Source organism: Sceloporus undulatus, chromosome 6, assembly GCF_019175285.1.
Source record: "Sceloporus undulatus isolate JIND9_A2432 ecotype Alabama chromosome 6, SceUnd_v1.1, whole genome shotgun sequence".
Taxonomy (NCBI): domain Eukaryota; kingdom Metazoa; phylum Chordata; class Lepidosauria; order Squamata; family Phrynosomatidae; genus Sceloporus; species Sceloporus undulatus.
The window spans coordinates 109,686,371-109,709,378 of NC_056527.1; the positions used below are offsets into that span (position 1 = coordinate 109,686,371).

Genomic DNA, 23,008 nt, shown 5'->3' on the forward strand with positions numbered 1-23,008 from the left:
CCCCCCCCAAATAATTCCCAGGATTCCCTAGCACTGAGCCAGGGCGGTTAAAGCGGTCTCAGACTGGATCATTTCTGCAGTGTGTTTTGGACCGTAGTCCAAGGCTCTAAGCGCCATGCCAGGCTGGCTCCCTAAAAGACCTTGTGAAACTTCACATCCTGGGATCCCACAGAACGGAGGCTCAGCGGACTAGGGCTCCGGAGGCCAGGGCATGGCAACCCAGTGGGGGCCCTTGGGGGAGTCACGCTCTCTCAGCCTCAGAGGCTGCTATGACCTGGAGGTGAAGACGCGGGAGCAGCTGACGGAGGGGCTGAGGTCGCACATGGCCCGGTAGGCGGCGTCCCGCTCCTTGGAGGTCTCCACGTGGAAGGCGTACGCCGACAGCGCCAGCCCCGCCAGGCACAGAGCCACGCGCGCCGCACGCTCCCAGCCCGGCGCCGCCATCTTAGCGACTCTTCTTCTTCACACTCTGGAGTCCCTGGACTAAACTAACAGACTCGGCCGCCCTTCATCATTGCATGCCGACGGGCTGTCAATCAGACACATCGACCAATCAGGGCGAAAGGGGGAAAGAACGTGGCAAGATTGCACGCCGACGGGCTGTCAATCAGACTCACTCTCCAATCACAGGGTAGGAAGGACAGGGGGCGTAGCAAGACTGCGCACCTATGGGCTGTCACTCAGAAACACTCTCCAATCAGAGAGCAGGAAGCAGAGGAGAGGGAAGGAACAGGATACTATTGCAGCTTTGCAGCTTTCAATCAGATATATCCGCCAATCAGAGGGCAGGAAGCTAGGGCGGGAGGAAGGAGCAGGGCATAGTATGCACCGACTCATAGTCCAATCAGAGCCCAGGAAGCTGGAGCGGGAGGAAAGGACATGATTGCACGCTGGGCTGTCAATCAGACACGCCCGCCAATCAGGAGGCAGGAAGCAGGGAAGGGGCGGGGGAAGGAGGAAGGCATGCTGGATGTTGTAGTCCATATAAGAATAAAATATGAACGCCAGTGTGGAGTAGTGGTTTGAGTGTTAGATTATGACCCTGGAAACCAGGGCTCGATTCCCTGCTCGGCCATGGAACCCAAATGGGCGGCCTTGGGCGAGTCACACTCTCTCAGCCTCAAGGGAAGGCCATGGCAAGCCTCCTCTGAAGAAATCTTGTCTAGAAAAACCCAGGATAGGTTCACATTAGTCAGAGGCAGCAGCAGAGTGACCAGGGATGTCCTCCTTTTTCCAGGGCCTGTCCTACATTTGGGCCTTCTGTCCAAGATGAACTATTAACTCCCATCACCCCTTATCACTGGTTAAGCTGGCAGAGGCTGATGGGAACTAGAGTCCAAGAGCCTCTGAAGGTCCACACTGAAGAAATAACCCAGTTCGGGACTGCTTTAACTCTTTTCTGGCTCTTTGCTATGGAATTCTGGGAGTTGGAGTTTGTTGTGGGCCCAGAGTGGCGCAAAGCCCCACAACAAACTCCAACTCTCAGAATTCCATAGCAAAAAGCCAGAAAGTTAAAGCAGTGCCAAAATGGATTAGAAATATATGGGGTTGCAGGAATTAAGCAGAGCAATGGAAGACGGGGGTCTTGAAGATGTCTCATCCATAGGGTCGCTATGGGTTGAGATTGACTCAAGGGCAGTTAACAACAACAAAAAGGCAGTTACCTCCTGGAAAGCTTTATTGGGATGCCATTGTCCACCCATGTTGAGCTCACTAAACAGTCACATAAAAGGACGTCAGAGGAACATAACAAATACATTCGTCTGCTTCCTTTACATTCTCTAACTCTAGAGACCAATGGACAGATGCCATGTTGCTTAAGTGACTGCCACATTCCAGCTGTGCAGAGGATTTTACAAGCAGCCTAGTTTCCCACAGCCACTGTGGCCCTTTTTATGTTTACAATTTGGTGAAAAACTATCTTAAAAGGAGAAGTAAATCTCCTCTGGGCCACTATAAAATCCCAGCGCTAGGGATGGGGTGGGTCTAGCTGCAATAAAACAGCAAGCGTTAGGTACTTCCTTTTAGATGTTATGCCATTTTATAAGAACAGTTGAGTACCTTGGTTCTTGCCTTTTGGTAAAGGTTCATACAGTACACCATTTGTGTATGCTTAGGCACTTCTCACTGTCTATATAGCATTTTATCAGATATGGGGTGGAACATGCACAGTAAAATGGATGCCCCTGGGCAGATAGAGAGTGCTGCTCTCTTGACATATCAGGAATTACAAAGCAGGAGATAGAGGTGAGAAAACAGGAATAAGAACTCTCATTGTTCTCTGAAACTACTAGCATCAGGCAGGCTGTATGCGCCAGTCAGGATAGTACTGACGATATTGTTATAAGGATGAAGAAGGTTAGAATAAGTGTAGAAACGTGTTAGAATAAGAGGAAAGATGGTGAGAGAAGGAAAGTAATTAACTAGGAAAAGGAAAGAGAGGACGATCAAGAAGGTACTAGATAAATGGAGAAGGAAATGGAACTAGAGGATAGAAGGGATAGAAGGAACAGAATAAAGTTGAAGGTGAAAGCGTGGAAGAAAGTAACTGAAAGACCACCAATACTGATTTTTGTAAGATAAGAAAATGAAGAAGTGCATTAACAAGATGTATGTATGAAGTCAAAGGCTTTTATGGCCAGCATCCTTAGTTTTTTGTGGGTTTTTCGGGCTATGTGGCCTATGTGGAAGAAACTTTTCTGGAACATGGCCACATAGTCCGAAAAACCCACAAAAAACTAAAGATGTATGTATGTTTGTAGGTTGGTATGTTGCTATGATTGTATGTACTTTATGGAATATTGTTTGCATTTTAATATGTTGAATAAAATTATTTTTTAAAAAATAAGGATGCCATTGTCTATTTGTGTAATTGTTTCTAAAGCACTTTCTGTGTGGAAGATGAGTTACAATCTTTATTTGTCTGTCATCACAACAACCTTGTGAGAGCTGGTTAATATTACCTCTAGAGCAATATTACTCCCAGGGAAGGTAGGAAATGGAGGAAAAGTTACTAAACAGGCATCATGTGTCTAAGCTATGGCAGGCAGGGCTCTGTGCAATTAAGTCTTTATTGAATATATGCAGACACAGGGAAAGAATACAACAAAGAGAAAATAATAAGGCAGTGGTTGCATGATTTGTAACCAAGACAATCTCCCTCCACCCCAAAAGTATTTGAATGTTAAGACACCCAGATGTCCCATCCCCAGAAGACACAGCATGTATTTAACAGTCAATTCTTAATAAAACTATGTATTGTGTGTAGTACACAGATCTGAAAAAATACTGCTCTAATAATTGCATGACATCATCTAACAGTCTAGGCTATCTCAAAGCATTCAGCAAATATCTCTATAGAGCACAGCATACAATGCCATAGTGTTAGAGAAGGATCCTTAATAGATTGCTATAATCCCAACTAGACCATACCTACAAAAATCAACACTTATATCATACCATGAGTTAGGACTAGGAATTGGATGTAGGTCAGTAGTTCCATCAGCCTGATCAGATACTTGGGTTTAAAGTTGACACTAGCAGTAGCTGTCATTTATTCATTCATGTTAAAGGCTTCTTGGATGCTTCCCAATGCTTGCTGCTTGGTGATTCTCTTCCAATCCTCAGGGAGATCAGCAGGGAGAGCTTTATACTCTTTAGCAAACTGCTGATTGTACTTGTTGAATACAAACTTCCAGTAGTCCGAGGCTGTGATGCTAACATCAGGCTGTATGCGCCAGTCAGGATAGTACTGACGATATTCTTTATAGGGATGCCACTGCTGATTTGTGTCCCAGTTTCTGAAATTGCCATTAGAGGTGACATCGGAGGAACATAAGGAATATACCAGCTTCTCGGTATCAGCACATCTATACCTCCCCAACCCTTGAGGTCGATGGACCGAGGCAAAATGTTCCTGGTGACTTCCACCTCCAGCTTCACATGGGACTTTGCAGAAGGGACACTGCTTCCCACAGCCAAAGACACGCTTGAAGATTTCATCTTGGGGCTTGAATGAAATATTTTGAAGTATCGTATCAACATTCATCTCAAATTGCTCTGCAAGAATAATTTCCATCACTTCAGAGATAAAATCCAGGACATCAGCTGAGAAAGGTCCAACTTTGGCAGTATTGTTGAACAGGATAACATCCAGAGAATCCTTAGAAATAACCAGCTCTTCACTCATCTCATGGCAGAAACATTCCAGGAATTCAGGCAAAGTCACAGTTTCCTTTGCACAACTCTCCACAGCTTCCTTGATTTTCTTTATCACAGCAGATAGAATCTCTCTTTCCAAGACTGCTAGATCTTGCCTTTGCCCAAAGTGGTCCAATAGGTTTGCCTCTATCCAAAATTTGACAAACTGTTCATATTGGTTTATGTACTTCACATAGTCACCAAAGTTTTCATCTTCTAGCAACTTCTTCTGCACCGTGAACTGGAAGAAGCTCCGACTCCCATAGTGAATGGATTGCCCACTACTGAGAAAATCATCAACTATGTCTATCCCAAGCCTCTTGTTGAGGTACTCTACTAGAGCTGGCTTTAGACACACGTCACAAAAATCCCTGGCTCTCTTTTGGCACGCATCTTTCTCATAGTAAAGGTCTTGGAAGATGGAAAAATAGTTGTGTTTGAGGTTTTCCAGACGTTGATGAAGATTGTTTGCCCTGTAGAAGGCATCGTGCATCTTCTGAAAACAATCAGCTGCCTCTTTTAGAATGTGATATTTCACATCTACCACAAAGCAAATGGTAATATGAAGTCTCTGAAAATCTTTCTCTTGAAGTTCTTGATTAATTATCCTCAATAATTCACGACAATATGTTTCATCATAGTCTCCTTTCAGGCTGACTTTCTTTGAAACATAATTTCTACACATTTCAGTTAGAGACATGGTAGCAATCTCAAGTTCACCTAGATAATCCTTGAATATACCTTTCACTCTTCTAACGATTGACATTTCTATATATTCCCTTTTCATGATGAAATGTGTCCCACTATGGCCTGAACTGTTAATTAACTCCTGGAAAATCTGATTTGCCAAGCTACCCCGAGACTCTAAATCTTTTCTGAGCTGATAGAACACTTCTGCATGAATTTTTCGGTGAGTTAAAGTAGTAGCTGGCAACTCTTCTAAGATTTCCTTCCATGTTTTCTCAAACTCCCATTTTAGTTCCTCAGAATTCAGATTGCATTCTCTTTCTTTACATTCTTCCAAGAGCTTCTTTACCTTCCTCTCTATGATGCTTAAGTACTTAGCCTGCAGATTGTCTATCTTACCTTGTCCCTTACGTATCAGAATGGTCTCCTGGCACTTGGTAACTGAATAGTTCTCCAGATGGTTGCGAAGTAACTTTGCGCTTCTGATGAAATCTTCTTTATATTTTTCTATCAGGGGCAAACTTTCTCCACCACTCTCAAAATAGCTCTGTATGCACTGTAACAGTTTTTGCTCTCCAGCATCTAGTCTGTGAGAAGCCTCAAGCTTTAATTTATCAAGTACATCAGCTTCTAGTTCTTCTAAGGAATGATTCTGAATTGAAGTATCAGCTTTAGACACCCAGAGATATATCTCTTTCCGGAAATCCCACTCCCATTCTGAATACTTCACTGAGAGCTGGTTATATGCATCAGCCACAAGACTGTTACGGAAGCTGAAGATAAAATTTTCATGTTTTACAGCGTTCCACAAGCTTTTTACCCATTCAACAAAATGGGGGATATCTTTAGAAAACCTATTTTGTGAACTGATCCTCATGAAGTCAAATAAGTACCTTTTCAATTCTGATACACTCTCGCTGTATCCCAGGTTCACTGGAGCCATGGGTGGGACTCCATGCCACAAGCCAGGAATGTACCAGTTGTCTTTTTCTGGATCATAGTCCATAATATCTGAAAAGGACACTTCTCTGTATTGTTTCTCCATTCTGGCTGCAGCTTTGGTCATTTCATTGAGCTGTTCAAGGAGGTGTTTTCTATCCCTCATGTTCTGATCATGGGCAGAAACATCACTGACATTCTGATGCACAAACTGACATTTGGGTTTGTGCCCAATATCCTCCATCCGCAAAAATGCATGGACCACAATTTGCAAGATGTCCTTCATTTCAGTGGCATTTTCCATGGCCAAGTTAACTATGGTTATGTCACTGAGTCCAATCACTAGGGTTGCCAACTCATTGTCATGCTCATAGCTGTCCTCTAGTTTGGCCAGCTCAGGGGCTTTCAAACCTTCTGTGTCTATCACCAAGACAAAATCACAGCCAATTTCTTGCTGTAAATTCTCTGTGACTCTAAGGAGCGTCATGAATGCTCCCCGAGTACATCGACCACTGCTGACAGCAAACTGGAGTCCAAACATAGTATTGAGAAGAGTGGATTTGCCAGTGCTTTGTACACCAAGAACAGTCAGAACTTGCATCCTAGATTTGCCTCCTAGCTTAACATGGAGCTCATTCAAAACATCAGTGACCCATTGCAAGGGGATGTTAGAGGCATCTCCATCAATCAGCTCTATTGGAAATCCTTCTAGCATCAAGTCAGCAGCTATCCTTGGTAGCTGGACAAATTGCCTTTGGCTCTGTGACATTTTACCTTCGTTCACCATCATGTACTCTGCTTCATAAAACTGTCCCAACTCACGCATGAAGTGTTCTACCCCTAAAGAACTGATGGAAATTAATTCATCCAGCTGTTTTAATTGCCATGTGTTATCTCTTGTCGTGCGGCATTTCTCTTTATATTCTTCCCGCAGTCTTAAAAGGTTTGCCCTTGCAACATGATCTAATCTGAACTTCATCCATTTTAGAAAGAAATGTTTCTCCACTGGGCAAAGATGCTGGATTCCATTGATAAATTTTGTTATCCCATTAGTAAGGTCACATTGATTCTGCTGTATACGCAATTGTATCCGCTTCTCTCTTAGCTGAGATTTGTAATCTTCTGTTGGTATGTCAGCTTGTCCTTTCATTCTGCACAGCTCTTTCTCCACCTTGGCCACATTTCTCCACAAGTCCCCTTGGAGTTTCAGCATTTCCTTCTTGTAGTTTGCAACATCTTCTATTTCTTCAACGATTTCCTTGGCATGCAGAGTCCCATTCTGACAGTCATGTGCATCCTCATCTATCTCAATCCCCAGCTCTCGACTTACACTGGCCATTTCTTCCATATTCACCACTTTCTGATGAGAGCACACTATATTGCTCATGGCTGAACGGAGCTTCTTCACAAATTCTGTGATATTTTGTTTTTTTTCTTTCATCAGCAACTGTGATCTGTTCAAGTTCAGTACTGGCGCTAGTTTGTTAAGAAACCCCAGTGCTTCCTTTGATTTTCCTCCTTCCGTGTTCAAGACAAAGTAGCATTTAGATGCCAGTTTCTGGAGAGTCGACAGCATATTATATTCTGATTCGGAAATGTTCTCAACAAAAATGAACACAGCTGATGATACCTCAGTTAAAAGACTGAACTGCATCCAATGTGACTCTATGTCTCCACGCAGGTTTGTTATTGCTACAGGCTCTGGGAACAGAGCCGAGTTTTCCCTCCCTCCAGGGAAATACCAGGACACTTCCACTAGCCCATTACTAATCTCTCGAGCAACATTCCCACAGTCAACATCACGGTGTACAAAGAAATCATGGTGGTGTTGAGGGGAGCTGAGGACTTCATTAAGAAGTTTGGATTTGGAGAGAGTGCAAGTTCCCATCCGCACGAAGGAAATGGTTGGCATGGAAATAAGCACTACGTTCTCCTCTCTGAAGCTTCTACTCTCAGCTAAGGAGTGGGGCCGCCATTTTCTCACAATGTCCCTCATGGCCCAGAGCATGAAGGTACATTTGGGAGTTTCAAGGGGAGGTAGTATCAAAGGAAGGGCAAACTGGCACATGGACATTTTAAGCAAAATCTCCTGCTGAAGGAAACTATCAGAACTTAGTAATATGGCACAAAGAACATCAAGAGGGTTCACAGAAACCCCTGTGTTCATTTCACTTAGAGTAAATAGCTCATCCTCCTTATTGTCACCTTGATCTAAAGCTTCTTCAACCTTTGACACAAGGCTTGTATTTCTAGCTGTTCCATTGAGGGCCATGAGTTTCCTCAAGAAATGCCATGGTAGATCTTCCAGCGTCTGAGGAACCATGGTTTTGAGACTTTCTGAGTCAATTTCTAGGATTTCTCCCATGGTGAGCTTTCTTCTGCTTTGTTTGCTGAGCCCCAACTTCCTCAGAAAACTCTTGACTGTCCCTGATGGGAAGGAAAAGGACAAAACAGTTATTCACCATGAAATATTGCCCATGAATACTTTTGGAAGGAAGAAGGAAATTTAAGAGAGCAAGAATTCTGGATGAGGGGTGGAGGGAAAAACTTTTCAAATACATGTTAAACAGATTAATAAAGTGAACCAAATGGCAAAGGGCAGAGTCCCAACTGCAATGTAAAGTCAAGAGGACCACTGAGAAAAAATGTGTTATTTGAATAAAACTATTTTTTTTCATCCAGAGGTAGCCCAAAATTGCACAATGTAGCTCTACATGGTACAAAATGGGTTCAAAAACACTGCTCTATGTTTGCTTGTAGCTGGAGCCAAAGATAACAGTCTGTTACAGGAAAGTGGGGAATGTGAGTCCACCACAGATGTTGTTTGTCAACCCTATTCTCATGTTCCACAGAGCATTCATGTGCCATCATAACATGAAAATGTGGCATCCTGAGTGACTAAATTCAGGAAGAAATTCTTGTCCTAAAATGCTTCACTGAACACAAAGCTTTCCGCAAGTCAGAAAATATGCTTTTCTTGCTAAGGTCATTGTTAGCTATGATATTTATCTGGCAATACGAGTAGCTAGCAAGATTATGCGTCTACCTGGCAACTTTGGTTTCTTCCCATAATGAGCTATACACATTCCCATAATGAGCATATGCGATAAAATCCTTGTTATCCTAAGATACCTGCTTCTGAGTGTTTCCTGACTTTAAATTTTTCCTGTTTCAATTTTTGTTAGGGTCATCACAACTTTAAATTGGGACTAGACTGGATACTGGATTAAATAGGGCTTTTAGTGTATTCTAGAAGGACTCGTTGTATAATCTTAACCTTGATCCTATCTCATCATTTATTCCAGAAGTTCTTCAGAGGCTGAGCAATCCTTACCATCAGGATGATCCACCTCCATAATTTCTACTTCAGGCTCTTCAGTGGTGGGTACATTTTCTAATTATTTGTGTTAAAAAAGAGAAGAATTAGTATCACCTATTATTCAAGACATGAGAGTCTCAAGACAAGGGGTTAAATTATGCACATAGCAGGAACCATGTTGCCAATGTCTTATTTGGTTAGTGACAACTGCATTCCTACTAGAGATGTGAAGGTCAGTTTTTCTTCTGAAACCTTTCCCACCTCCCAACCCCCATAAAAATGGTCCTAGGGCAGGGCAAGGCCCAAAGTAGCAATGGTCCTTCAAATGTCAGTCGAGTGCAGCTCCCACCACTCCCAGCCATAGGCCATGCTGCCTGGGGTTGATGGGGACTTTAAGCCCAACAACATCTAAAGAACCACAGGTTCAGCAGTAGGATTAACCTTCTTCTGCAGCTTTAGCAATAAATTAGCATTCATAGTATTATAAACTAATACTGTACTGAGCATACTTTCTGAGTTCTTGTTTCCATTCAGTGGAAAGGAAGCCACCAAGTCTGGATTTTCTGGCTCATTCTTCTCACTCGCAGCCTCAGCAGGAGGAGGGTTACAATTTTGGTCTGAGCATCCTGTAGGAGAGCAAGCTAACAGAAAAAACCTTTTGTTAAAAGCTATCCTATCCAGCAGTCTCTTCCAGAAAGAAAGATGTGCAACTCTGCCCAATTTTGCACCATTTCTAAGAATCTTGAAAATGTATTTACAGTGGGTCCTTGGTATCTGCTGGGGTTTATTTCCAGAACTGCCCAAGTCCTAGGGCAGGGCAAGGCCCAAGGTCGCAATGGTCCTTCAAATGTCAGCCGAGTGCAGCTCCCACCACTCCCAACCATAGGCCATGCTGCCTGGGGTTGATGGGGACTTTAAGCCCAACAACATCTAATGGGCCACAGGTTCAGCAGTAGGACTAACCTTCTTCTGCAGCTTTAGCAATAAATTAGCATCTATGAATTAGCATTTATAGTATTATAAACTAATACTGTACTGAGCATACCTTCTGAGCTCTTGCTTCCATTCAGTGGAAAGGAAACCACCAAGTCTGGATTTTCTGGCTCATTCTTCTCACTCGCAGCCTCAGCAGGAGGAGGGTTACACTTTTGGTCTGAGCATCCTGAAGGAGAGCAAGCTAACAGAAAAAACCTTCCGTTAAAAGCTATCCTATCCAGCAGTCTCTTCCAGAAAGAAAGATGTGCAATTCTGTCCAATTTTGCACCATTTCTAAGAATCTTGAATATGCATATACAGTACAGTGGGTTCCCGGTATCTGCTGGGGTTCATTTCAAGCCCCCCTCCCCCATGGATACCAAAATCTGTGAATGCTCAAGTCCCATTAAGTACAGTGGCATAGTAAAATAGTGTCCCTTGTATAAAATGACAAAATCAAGGTGTGTATTTTGGAATTTATATGTTTTTTAAAAAATATTTTCAAGCTGCAGATAGCTGAATCCTATGACGGAATCCCATCCACTTTTGATCTTCTACCAATGAACAGGATTTCTGTGAATAAATTGCAACAAAGGGGAAACTTCATATCCTGTTGACCTCAGGCCAGGTCCATGGCTATGACTAAAGGGAGGGGGGACTAAAAGTAAGACGTGTAAAACGAAAAGAGGGGAAAGTAAAGCCTTGAGCAACTCACTGTTATGCTAAAAAATAAAATGAAAGACGCTGAGTCCATAGTTCATGATGGGGGCATGATGCAATTTTAGTGATAAAATAAATCACAAGTATTTCATCAGCACAAACCAGAAATGTAAGTATTACCTCAATTGACAAAGTAGATACACTCCTGGGTATTATATTTTTAACATAAACTTCCTGGGTACTATATTTTTAACAGCAACTTTGGTACCAGAGGCAGAAATAATATGGAAAGAATAAGGGTAGATTCCTACCCCTGAAAAAAGAAGACTAGTTCAATAGGTTTCAGCAAACTAACAAATATGCACATGTGAAATGAAACAACCTGGTCAAGTAAGCCTTGTATAAATAAACAAAAACATGTTCAGCCTTCTAGAAACCAATTGAAAGCTTCTTCCAAAATGCATCTAAGGACAATCTTTTTTTCCACCATTGTTTTTTGGTAACATATTTTTTGATAACATGCTTGAGGGGTGTGTGTGTGTTATCATACTCAGGGGCACTGGTAAGGTAGGGCTGTTTTGGCATCTTGTTCAAGTTACAGAAAAGAAAAGATTTCCCACTGTTCAAATAAGGAACATCCCTTACAATAAGGGACACCTGGCAACTCTGTTATATATGAATGGTTTCATTCCTTGTCAAAGGGGAAAAAATTAAGCAGCTAATCATAGCACATGCTCTTCTTTAGAAATTGCTTCCCCTTCTCCTTACACTTAGTAAGCAGTATAGAAATGTACTTGCTATTGCTTTATTGTTATGGCTACTAACAACCCTCTTGTGTTAGTCAGCTTGTTTCCTCTTAGTCTAGCATCTTTCTAAATGGAATGTGGAGTGGTCCAGACCAAGACTGGTGGGTAGGATGAATAAATACAGAGCTATTAGCAGTTTGAAGTTGGACATTTTATCCCAAAGCTTTAAAAGGTAGGCTGGGTAGGGGATTCTGGGAGTTGTAATTTTAAAAAATTACATTTCCAAGCTCTGGTTGGGGTGCTTTTGCTCTGGGAATCCTATGAATGCAGGACCAATAATCAGAAGGGGCATTTTAGTAATAAATTACTATCATTAATAAACTGCAAATACATCTATTACAAAGACACCACAATTTTCTGGTCTGCTCTTATGCCATTTTCTTCCATCTTATTCTCTCAGATACTGTACTAAGAAGAGGTTCTGGGGCTGGTGCTTGGCTCACATACTGCCTTGATCACACCTAAACTCTGAACTCACCAGGTGCTATGAAGCATGATTTCTCATCCTCAGTTAACCCATCTGCACAATGGAAATAATAGTGGCCTACACTCTCAGATGTGTTGCAAGGATATATATTATAAAGCCATAGTGCACCATGGAGTTAGGGTGAAGCAGTCATGAATTATTATTATTGTTGTTGTTGTTGTTGTCTTAATTCAGTTTAATCACAGCTCTTTGCAGACAGCGACTCTTTCCATTTTTAAAAGCAGAGTAAACAGACTGATTTGGCAACACCAGAATCCAGAGGTTCAGTGAAAAGTCTGTTGAAGGGTATGGCATGGAACTTTGTAAAGGCCACAGTGACTAAAATCTGCATTAAGCAAGTAGAGTGTTACCATTCCACTTGCAATTTGTGTCCTGACCATGTCCCAGCAGCCAGAAGCGTCCAGGAAGTGCCACCATCATTGTTACTTACTGGCAGAGGAAAATGGACAGAGGTGGGAAGACTATTCACACAGAAAAGGGCACCACAGTTCAAAAAAGGTGTAGACAAGCTGGAGTGTGTCCATAGGAGGGCGATCAAAATGATGAAGGGACATTCCCTCTTACATTTAAACCGGTGTGCGATTCGCCTTCGTTTTGTGTTGGTAAATCGATTCCAAACAGTCCGTCGTTCCCACAATGAAAGTGGATATTTTCATTATCTATTTGTAATTGGGGTGTTGGGTTTTTTGTGGCACTATTGTCATTCCCACTAGTTTACACTGCTTCAAAATTTATGTCAATCATCTGTGCGTCATCAATGACGTAAGTGGCAGCTTGGGCAGCCCGACTTAGGAGATATATATATATATACATATATATACATACACACATACATATACACACACACACACACACATATATGATTTGATTTACTGATTTTGCAACTACTGTACTTGCAATCAGTGAGGCAAGTAGCAATGAATTGAATCTTCTATCAATTTTTTCATGTGCTCATAGGTCACAACACAAGCACAAAGGCAGCGCTGAAGGGGGGGAAATGGTGGACCTAACAAAAACTGAGGAAGGATGGTAAACACCCTTCTGCCATTAGTCCCTCCCCTAAGAATGATGCGATTCAGATCCATCATTCCCACTTGTTGAACATGCTTTGGATTTTATTCTTTTCAAAAGAACCGCTAGGAAACTAGTGTCTGGAAAAAACTGGGTTTTTTGTGTTTGCCTCGCTTTATCACGACAGAAATCGATCAAACTAGGATCAGAACCGGTTTCAAATGGGAACAACAGTCATATAAATCAATCAGCAATCATAGTGGGAATGAGCCCCTACAGAGCTGTGTATGTTTAGCCTGGATAAGAAAAGGTTAAGAGGTGATATGATAGCCCTGTTTAAATATTTGAAGGAACGTTATGTTAAGTTTGTTTTCTGCTGCTCCAGAGACAGGACATGGAGCAATGGATGCAAAATACAGGAAAGGAGATTTCACCTCAACATTAGGAAGAACTTCCTGACAGTAATTGCTGTTCGACAGTGCAACATACTCCCTCAGAGAGTGCTGGAGTCTCCTTCTTTGGAAGTTTTTAAACAGAGGCAAGATGGCCATCTGTCAGGGGTGCTTTGATTGTGTGTTCCTGCATGGCAGAGGGTTGGACTGGATGGCCCTTGAGGTCATTTCCAGTTCTATGGTTCTAAAAGGTAACTGGTCTCAGCTTGCAGGGGGAAGATATGAAGGTAAGCTCATAGATGGGACTGCAACAATCTTCTAGTTCCCCCTGAGAGCTTAACCCAGCAGCACCATAATCTTCTGAACTGCCCGCTTATATGCAGCAGGAGTGGTCTGTCCCAGGGCTTGACAGCTGTGGGAAGGAAGTTTTTGGACAAGAGACAAAGGGATAAAGAAGAGCTCTCTGCATTTCATCGAAAAAAAGACCTACATGTGTACAAGCCAGACTTATGCGTGCCAGGTATCACTAATGGGTTCCTGCCCAGTGAAACTGGGAGTTCAACCAAACATCAACTCACTGCTTGCTGGAGGCCATAAGGCAGGAGGCAAATCTGGAAAGAGACTCCGTACACCTTCCAGGAACTGCTGGCAAGTCTCTTCTCCCTTGCGCTGGATCTTGACCAAGAGTTTGCGCATCTTCTCCTTTGAGCTCTGGAGCTTATCCAAATCATTGTACTCCGTCTCTGAGATGAAGCCCTGGGAGGCTGCATCATCCAAGATGAGATCCGGCGCTCTGTCTAGGAAGACAAGGAGCTTCTCACGCTCCCTCCGGATTGTCTCAAAGGCCATGGTGGGAGGTGGTGCTTCTCCTATACAAAAGCAGATCAGTTTGTATTAAACTGTGATGTTTATCACACTATGCTCTTAAAGAGGTGTGACTCCTCTAGCAGCCTCCTGTTGCATGCTGGGATTGGCAGTTTTAAGGAGCTGAACTTCTCTGCCTGAGAATTCTAAATACCCCTCCTTAAAACTGCCAATCCCAGCATGCAACAGGAGGCAGCTAGAGGAGTCACACTGGAATAGTACCTCTTTAAGAGCTCGTCTGATAAACACCTGTGTTTCAATACTAAGCAGCTCTCACCTTACTTTTGCTGTAAAACTAGAGCTTAAAAGGGATCTCTCAAGCCAGTATGGGGGTTATAGTCTACAACAGCATATTTCCCAAGCTCTGCATAAAAATCTAGTGCATACCACCTATGAACAGAGCATGTGTGTCCACACACACCAGAGCGGATGGAGAATTGGACCTGGATTTTGTGTGTGTGTGTGTGTGCCTGTGTGCACATTTAATTTGCCTGTTGACTTATGGTGACCTCATGAATTTCGCAGGGTTTTCATAGGCAAGGAATACTCAGAGATGGTTTTGCCAGTTCTTTCCTCTGAAATGTAGCTTATTGGACCTGGTTTTCATTGGTGGTCTCCCATCCAAGTATTAACCAGGGCTGATCCTACTTAGCTTCCAAGATCAGACAGAATTTGGTGCCTTTAGGGTATTTAGGCCTGGACCTGTGTTAAGCTGCTAGATTATTATTTTTTAATTGGTCTATAAAAATGCCTTTAACTAATTGGCTGGAATTTTAAGAAGTAAACAACTTCACAGAGGAATTAGCAAAGTACAATTGTCAGAATGGGACGATCTGAATTCAGATTGCTCACTTCTTCACAAAAATTTCTGTTACCTCTCAGACTGATGTAAATGACAGAAAACTGAGAAAGCAGTAAACCCTTTCCCCATCATGGCACCTGCATACTTGAGAAAAAATGCATCTGCTGAATTTTTGCACAGAAACAGATGTTAAGGAAACTTGACTGAAAAAAGTTGGCAGTGTGTGTGCTTTCAAGTTGCCTGTAGATTTATGGTGACCTCATTAGTTTCATCAGGTTTTCTTTGGCAAGGAATACTCTGTTACTTCCCCTGAAATATAGCCTACAGCACCTGGCATTCCTTGGCCTCAGTAACAAAAAGTGCTATGTTCTTGCAATCATTATGGTTAAGGATCTACCATAACTATAGTTGTCAATGCAGGATGATTCCATGCCGAGGTCTCCAAGCCAAAACCTGAGATCTAAGGACAGTCCCCAGTGATGTCATTAAGCATTATGCATCAAATATTTTGCATTATGCATCAAGTATATCATGAGAAGAAGGAGGAGCGTCAGTTTGGGGGTGCAGATAGCACTGGGTGAAAGCTTTGGGGAGGTGTACACCTGATGGTGTAGTCACTCGTTGTCCATCTCAAATCCTCTCCCAGTTAGAGGGTCTCGGCAATCAGGTGATGCCAACGCTAGTGATGCTATTGAAAGGGCAATAATGCATGCTAAGTGGAAGGCAAAAGGAAAAGAAGACTGCATACCAAACAGATAGATTCAATTAGAGAAGCCACGACCATGGATCTGCAAGACCTGGGCAAGGTAGTTGAGAAGTCACTATGGGGCTGTACAAACATGCAGCCACTCCTTTCCTGGTTGGATCGGGGCTGCAGCAACCTCACGCCACGGCCCTGATCCAGCCTTCCGAAGGCGCAAAAAGGAGCCGCTAGAAGCAGCTCCTTTTTTCTACCCGCGTGAGAGAAAATAAAAAGGGATTAGAAAGGAGAAGATGGTAAGAGAAAGTGTGGAAATAATGGGAAGAAGGGGAAGGTGGACAAGGAGGGAAGTAGGCAGAAAGAGAGAGAAGAGAGAAAGGAACAGAAAGGGTAGGAGATAGAGAGAAGGAAGGCAAAAGGGGAAAGAGAAAGGGAAGATCCAATGACCTGATTGATTGATCGAATGTTAAATTTAAAAGATGAAAAGGATATTGCTTAGTTTTAATGTAGAAATTATGGCGCGTTACAGACCACGCTAAAGCGGGCAGTCTGCCGCCGCCGCCATTAGCTGCGTCGGGAAGCCCCAGCATCCAGACCGTAAGGCTACTGGCTGCAGCTAAAAAGGAGCGCCGAAATGGCGCTCCTTTTTGGCATCCGAAGTGGTGCTGTGAGGTGCGAGGCGCGCACTCACGGCGTCACTTCCGCCACGCCACGTCTGGACGCACAGTGTCCACGACATAAAGATGGCAGCGTCCATGTGGACGGGCACTGCCATATAGTATGCACTCCACACGTGTTAGGAATGGGGACAGTTAGGAAGGGGCAACCCTTCCTAACCCTAGCACGCCCCTTCCTAACCCTAGTATGTGCAGAGCGCGTACTATATGGCGGTCTGTAACCCGCCATAGTCATCACTGCGCCTTGGTGGTGTCATCAAGGGTGTGTGTCATCTGGATGTGGCGCCCTGACTCTGTCCTCAGGCCGACACAAAGTGCCGGTCTCTACAGGTCCTGAGTTTCTATAAGGAAGCTGACTTTAAGGCAGTTTAGAACAAATCAACCATAGTTGCTCACAGCTTGTCATTCCAACAGACACAAATATTATTCAAAGACATAGCCGTGTCAGTCTGGAAAATCAGTATGCAAAGGGATCTTGCCGTAGCTTGCAGCTTTAAACTCCACCAAATGCATCTCAGGGAGTAGGCTCAAGTCTACGAAAGCTCATGCTACCAACTTCTATCTTTTAGTATAAAGTATCAAAGGTGCCGCAAGATCCTTTTGCATGTGTATGTGCGCGCACACACACACACACACAAACTATATTTTTCTGCTTAGAAATTATAACATAAATCTTAGGTCCAAAACACACTGCAGAAATAACCCAGTTTGCAAGGCTTCACTGACTGGTTGTTGCAGCTTGCAAAGACTGGGAGAGAGATGTCTGTGGATTTACACTACTGTATTTAGTTTTTCTCTTTTCCTTCCAGCAGTTTGTTGCAGGGCTCACTCTACTCTGCACCCACCTTTTGGCTAGAAGCAAGAAGCCTAGATTAAACATTCCTCCTCCCATCTCCCTAAGAAAGGTCCAAAACACACTGCAGAAATAATAGGGATTGACACCACTTTAACTGCTTGGTTCAATGCTATGGAATGCTGGGAATTGTAGTTTATTGTGGCACCAGAGCTCTCTGACAAAGAAGGCTAAATGTCTCACAAAATCACAATTCCCAGAATTCCCTAGCATTCAGCCAGGTAGTTAAAGCATGGTCAAACTGGATCATTTCTGCAGTGTGTTTTGGACCTTAATTTAGAGAGCTAGAATAAGGAATATTTCATCTAGGCTTCTTGCTTCTAGACAGAAGATGAGTGCAGAGTAGAGTGGGAGGACGTTATCAGACAAGGGAAATTGGAAGTATAATCCAATGGCAATCCAAACACAATCATGGGGTTTAACGTTATTGCGTAATAGACTACCACACAGGATAGTCTACACAGAACACAAATGTGTTCTGGCCCCTTTCTTTTCATTCAAAATTAAGAGAAATTCCTCCTGTGTGATAAAGTCCAGAGTGAGTCCTGGCACCAAACTACTGGAAGGAAAAGAGGAAGCTAAGTAGTGTAAATCCACAAACATCTCTCCCCCAGTCTTTGCAATTCAGGCAATGGCATGCTACTTTTGGGCAATGGGAAGTCAGTCCGAGCGCAATCATGGGGTTTCATGTTATTGCATGAGAGGTGATCGCATGCAAATTCGGGCAATGGCATGCTATTTTTGGGCAATGGGAAGTCAGTTCAAACGCAATTTGAATTCACGTAAATTCGCTGAACTAGCAAATTCAGGTAAATGTGTTCTGGCCCCACTTTCTTTTCATTCAAAATTAAGAGAAATTCCTCCTGTGTGATAAAGTCCAGAGTGAGTCCTGGCACCAAACTACTGGAAGGAAAAGAGGAAGCTAAGTACAGTAGTGTAAATCCACAAGCATCTCTCTCCCAGTCTTTGCAAGTCGCAACACCTGGTGAAGCCTTGCAAACTGTAGCAAATTGGTGCTGCAATCGCTGAGCTGGAAATTTTGACAAAAAAAACCCTTTCTTCTTGTGCCCCCCCCCCCCCAAAATCATAGAATTTGCACACTCATTTCCCCACCTGGAGATGACCTGTGATTACTACAGAGCCAATGTGGTGTAGTGGTTTGAGTGTGGGACCAGGACTCTGCAGACCAGGGTTCAAATCCTGGCACAGCCATGTAAATCCACTGTGCGTCCTTGAGCAAATCACACTCTCTCAGCCTCAGAGGTTGGCAATGGCAAAACCCCCTCTGAAGAAACTTGCCAAGAAAACCCCACTTTGGGGTTGCCGTAAGTTGGAAAGGATTTGAAGGCACACAACAACAAGAACAAATTAGACCCAGAGTCAGGCCCTGAAATCTGGCAACTCTAACCTTAGCAGGTGTTTAAAAGCAAGCTGCCCAAAGCAAGGGGAGGGATAAAATCATCATCATCATCTTCTTCTTCTCCTTCTTTATTTATTTCAAGGATTTATATCCCTCCTTTTCCCCACAATGTACTTGCTATTACAATTTCTCCCATAATGGAATTCAGGGCAGGTTAAAACAATTTAAACAGACAGAATAATGTAATTATCATCATCATCATCACTCTCACTCTCCTTCTCTTCTGTGGCTCTTGGAGCAACTTTGGGATGCTAGGAGCAAACTGGCCAATACATTCTGATTTCTCATATCAAAAAAAAAGCCATCCCCATCCATCTCTGGATATCCTCAGTCACAAGTTCCTAGTCCCTGTGGTTGCAGAAAGGTAGCACCTGCTCTCTTGAGTGGTGATGGGGGGCAAACAATTCAATGTGTCCGATTCATTAAACCTATTGGAGGAAAGTGCTCAACTTTGGTACATTAATGAAAAGAACATAAACCCAGATGAAAATACAACTGCAAGATATCTGAGATAACCTCTTCCAATTAATTCCACCACCACCACCACCACCATCATCATCCCACCCTGAATATCAGCATCATCTTACCCAGATCTCTTGCGAAGAAGAAGAAGAAGAAAGCAAAACTGAGTGACCTGGCCAGTGGCCTTAGATATAGTACTCCAACAGATACATCATTTCAGAGAAACGAAATCGAAACTATCTGTTTCCAGAGATTAAAAATCTGCAAACAAAACTTTCCTGACCATGGTTTATTAACTGTATGATGGCCGGCAATTGCTAACAGATCAAACCTCTGTTAAAAGTGCCACAACCAGCTACCATTTCCAGAATGCCATCGCAGGGAGCCATGGCAGTTAAAGCGGTATCAAAGTGGGTTATTTCTGCAGTGCGAATGCAAGGCACTCCCTGCAGGAACACTTCTTTAGTTCTATCCCTTTTAACAGAGGTTTGATCTGGAGCAATTGCCCAGGGATCAACTTGTTAAAGTCATGCTCAGGATTTGGTTTGCGGATTTTTAATCTCTGGAAAGATGATGATGATTTTATTTTCTTATATCCCGCCTTTCTCCCAATATAGGGGCTCAAGGCGGCCAGCAAGCCTTAAACAATACAATGTAAAAACAATACAAAGCATTAAAATACATAAATATATATTTTTTAAAAAAACAATTAAACAATTTTAAGGATTAAAACAATTATAAATTAAAATATAATACATTAAAAGACAAACCATTAAAATTGGTATGATTTCGATTAAATATATTAAAATATAATGCATTAAAATAACAAGCCATTAAAATTGGTGTGTTTTCGATTTCGTTTCTCTTAAATGAGGCAGCTGTTGGATTCTTCTAAGAACCCCAGAAGTCCATCGCATCTGGAGCCATGGCAGTTAAAGCGGTATCAAACCGGGTTATTGTTATATTTTCTGCAGTGCGGATGTTAGTTTTTAACTCCATTTCCCACAGGGCTTTAAAACTGGGGGTGGGTGGGTTTGATGGGGAAAGGAGCAGTATTATCGAGGAGACCCATCTGATAAGGAAAAGCCTCCAAAGTCCCAGCAAGAAAACTTTTACCTTGAGAAAAGGCAATGTTTTCTCTGCCCAGGAGGAAGACAGAAGCAGCCTAATCTCAAGGAAGTTCCGTTTGAGGAATCTTCTTTCTTCCTTCCAGAAAGCTCACATGGCCAAAGACTAGAGAGGAGGAGGAGTGGTCTTTGCCTGCATAGATAACCCCCCTTGTTGTGTGCCTTCAAGTCTTTCCAACTTAGGCGACACTAAACCTATCACAGGGTTTTCTAGGCAATGATCCTCAGTGGCCTCTTGAGAAATTCAGTGTTCTCTGCCTAACAAAGTGGTCTGCAGCATCACAAAGGATGGAGACTTGTTGGATTGCAAAGGAAGCATCTTTTTTGTGTTGCAAATGGACTTTGGGAATCTCCCAGTATCCACATGGCCAGAAGGAGGAGGAGGTACCACCTGAGAACAAAGACAGCAAAATGGAGGCCTATGGCTCACATCTACAGTTTCCCCCCCTCCTGTTTCGTTTGTAGCACCTTTGCCCGATGAAGAAGCCAGTGAAGCTTCGAAAGCTTGCAGCGTGTAACTGTGCATTTTGGTTGGCCCAATAAAGGAATCATTGACCTATTACAGACTGCCAAAATAAAGCTGCTTTGGGTCTCTTTGGAGGTATGCTGTTTAAATGGTGCATGCATCCGAAGAATCCGAAAGCTGCACCAAAGCCGCACTCCAATGCTTAGGAATGGAGTATTGCTTTGGCGCGACCTCCGGACTCTTAGCACCCATGCATCATTTAAATAGCATACCTCCAAAGAGACCCAAAGCAGCTTTATTTTGGCAGTCTGTAACAGGCCATTGTTTGGATGTTATTGGATCTTCAGAGAGGGTTTGCCATTGCCTCCCTCTGAAGCTGAGAGAGTGTGACTCGCCCAAGATCACCCAGTGGGTTTGAGGAATCAAACCCTAGCCTCTTAAAGTCATGGTCCAGTGCTCAAACCACTACACCAAACTGCCCCCTGTAGCCATGCACCTCTATCTATCTATCTATCTATCTATTGGTGGTTTACTCTACTTTCATTTGTGCTTGCTTTACATTTTTATTGCTAGAATTATTTTACTACATGTACTAGTTTTATAACTGTTTGCTTTTAAAATGTATGCCTCCGGCAGGTTTTTATTCCTAATTGAACTGGATTATTAAAATGCAGCGCTGTGTACATTTACAGTGCTTTACAAATAAACTTTAATAATAATAATAATAATAATAATAATAATAATAGTCTATATTTTATTGTTGTGTCCCTTCACACAATTTGTAACTTAGAAAACCCTATCACAGGGTTTTTTTTGGCAAGTATCTTCAGAGGAGGGTGCCATTGCCAATCTTGAAGGCTGAGAGAGTGTGACTTGCCCAAGGTCACCCAGTGGGTTTGAGGAATCAAACCCTAGCCTCTAGAGTCATAGTATAATAATAATGATAATGATAATAATAATACAGTAGTCCAATGCTCAAACGACTTCACTGAGGAAGAGGGTGCCGATATGGTTAGAATGTCTAATAGCAAATAGTAAATAAGGATGAATTAGAACAGGACTAGCCAAGTAGTAGATAACAGGGATGCCTAAGTGTTCAGGGCCTCCTGGTACCAAGCTGAACATAAATAAAGAACAGAATGTAAGACATAGGGAGGACAGTGATGGAAAACATATCTAGATAAGAGATGACAGTGACAAATGTTACAGGGGGCAAATGTGTATATATAATGAACTTATGGGGTGTGTGCATGTAACCCATCAATGTATGGCTGAATGTAAAGGGCCTTTCTGTAGTTCTTGGTTTGAAATAATATAAAAAGGTAGTTCACCTTTGCGCTGGGGCTTGGGACTTTGGATAGGAATCTGCAGAGGCTAGCTGGCCCTAAAATAAATGCTGACTTTTCATCCTCTCCTTGGGTCCTGACTTGGTCTGCTCCAGGAAAAATCTGCAATAACACCACACTGCCCCCAGTAGTAGCACATCCAACCTAGCTACACCAGGACACTATCCATCATCTATCTTGTTGGAATAGTAACAGGCCATATTGAGCCATTATAGGGTTAATGACCATTTAAGGGTTAATGGAAAGCTACTGAGAATACAGATGACCTTCAGCTGTATAGGTATAGCTCTAATCAACCGTTGAGCCTTCGTAAGACTAGTTTTAATTGGTGAGTCTCTCTCTCCCTCCTTACCACGCTACACTCAGCCTTCGTTTCCGTTGTATTATATTTGTATATTTGCTTCAATAGGTTTTTTTTTATATATTGTTATAGTATTACTATTTGCTATTGTGCTTGCCATTATTATTAGTAGGGTGTTATTTGTATCCTTTGTATATATGGTTTTGTATACTTTTGTTATATCATGTTTTGTTACCCTTTTAAACCAATAAGATAAAGCTTATGATAGTACCCTTGTTTTTTTTTAGTCTTTTCAAATCCATTGTTTCAACATATCATCTATCTTTTTGTTTCTTGCTATCTATCTATCTACTATCTATCTATCTATCTACTCTATCTATCCAATCTATCTTTTGTTGCTATTGGTGTGCCTTCAATAGTTTCCAACTTAGGCGACCCTATCACAGGGTTTTCTGGCAAGTATCTTCCATTGCCAATCTCGAGGCTGAGAGAGAGTGACTGCCCACTTGTGACT

General features: G+C 42.6%; 2 protein-coding genes across 5 annotated transcripts in view; both read right to left on the reverse strand.

Moving 5' to 3' along the window:
• Positions 1–23,008, reverse strand: part of PRSS8 (serine protease 8) — a 687,619-nt gene that overhangs the window by 147,449 nt on the left and 517,162 nt on the right. The window lies entirely within an intron of this gene.
• LOC121933311 (interferon-induced very large GTPase 1-like) lies at positions 3,418–20,507 on the reverse strand. 4 transcript variants are annotated; one of them, XM_042472844.1, is made up of 6 exons: positions 20,371–20,507; positions 14,055–14,345; positions 10,191–10,322; positions 9,655–9,786; positions 9,161–9,220; positions 3,418–8,253 (listed from the first exon to the last, which is right to left on the reverse strand). In XM_042472844.1, the coding sequence occupies exons 2-6, from the start codon at positions 14,323–14,325 to the stop codon at positions 3,554–3,556; spliced, it is 5,295 nt and encodes a 1,764-aa protein (XP_042328778.1). In that variant the 5' UTR covers positions 14,326–14,345; positions 20,371–20,507; the 3' UTR covers positions 3,418–3,553. The 4 variants fall into 4 exon arrangements, with proteins under 4 accessions (XP_042328778.1, XP_042328777.1, XP_042328779.1 ...); XM_042472843.1 differs by lacking the exon at positions 20,371–20,507 and adding an exon at positions 19,380–19,536; XM_042472845.1 differs by lacking the exon at positions 20,371–20,507 and adding an exon at positions 17,365–17,381.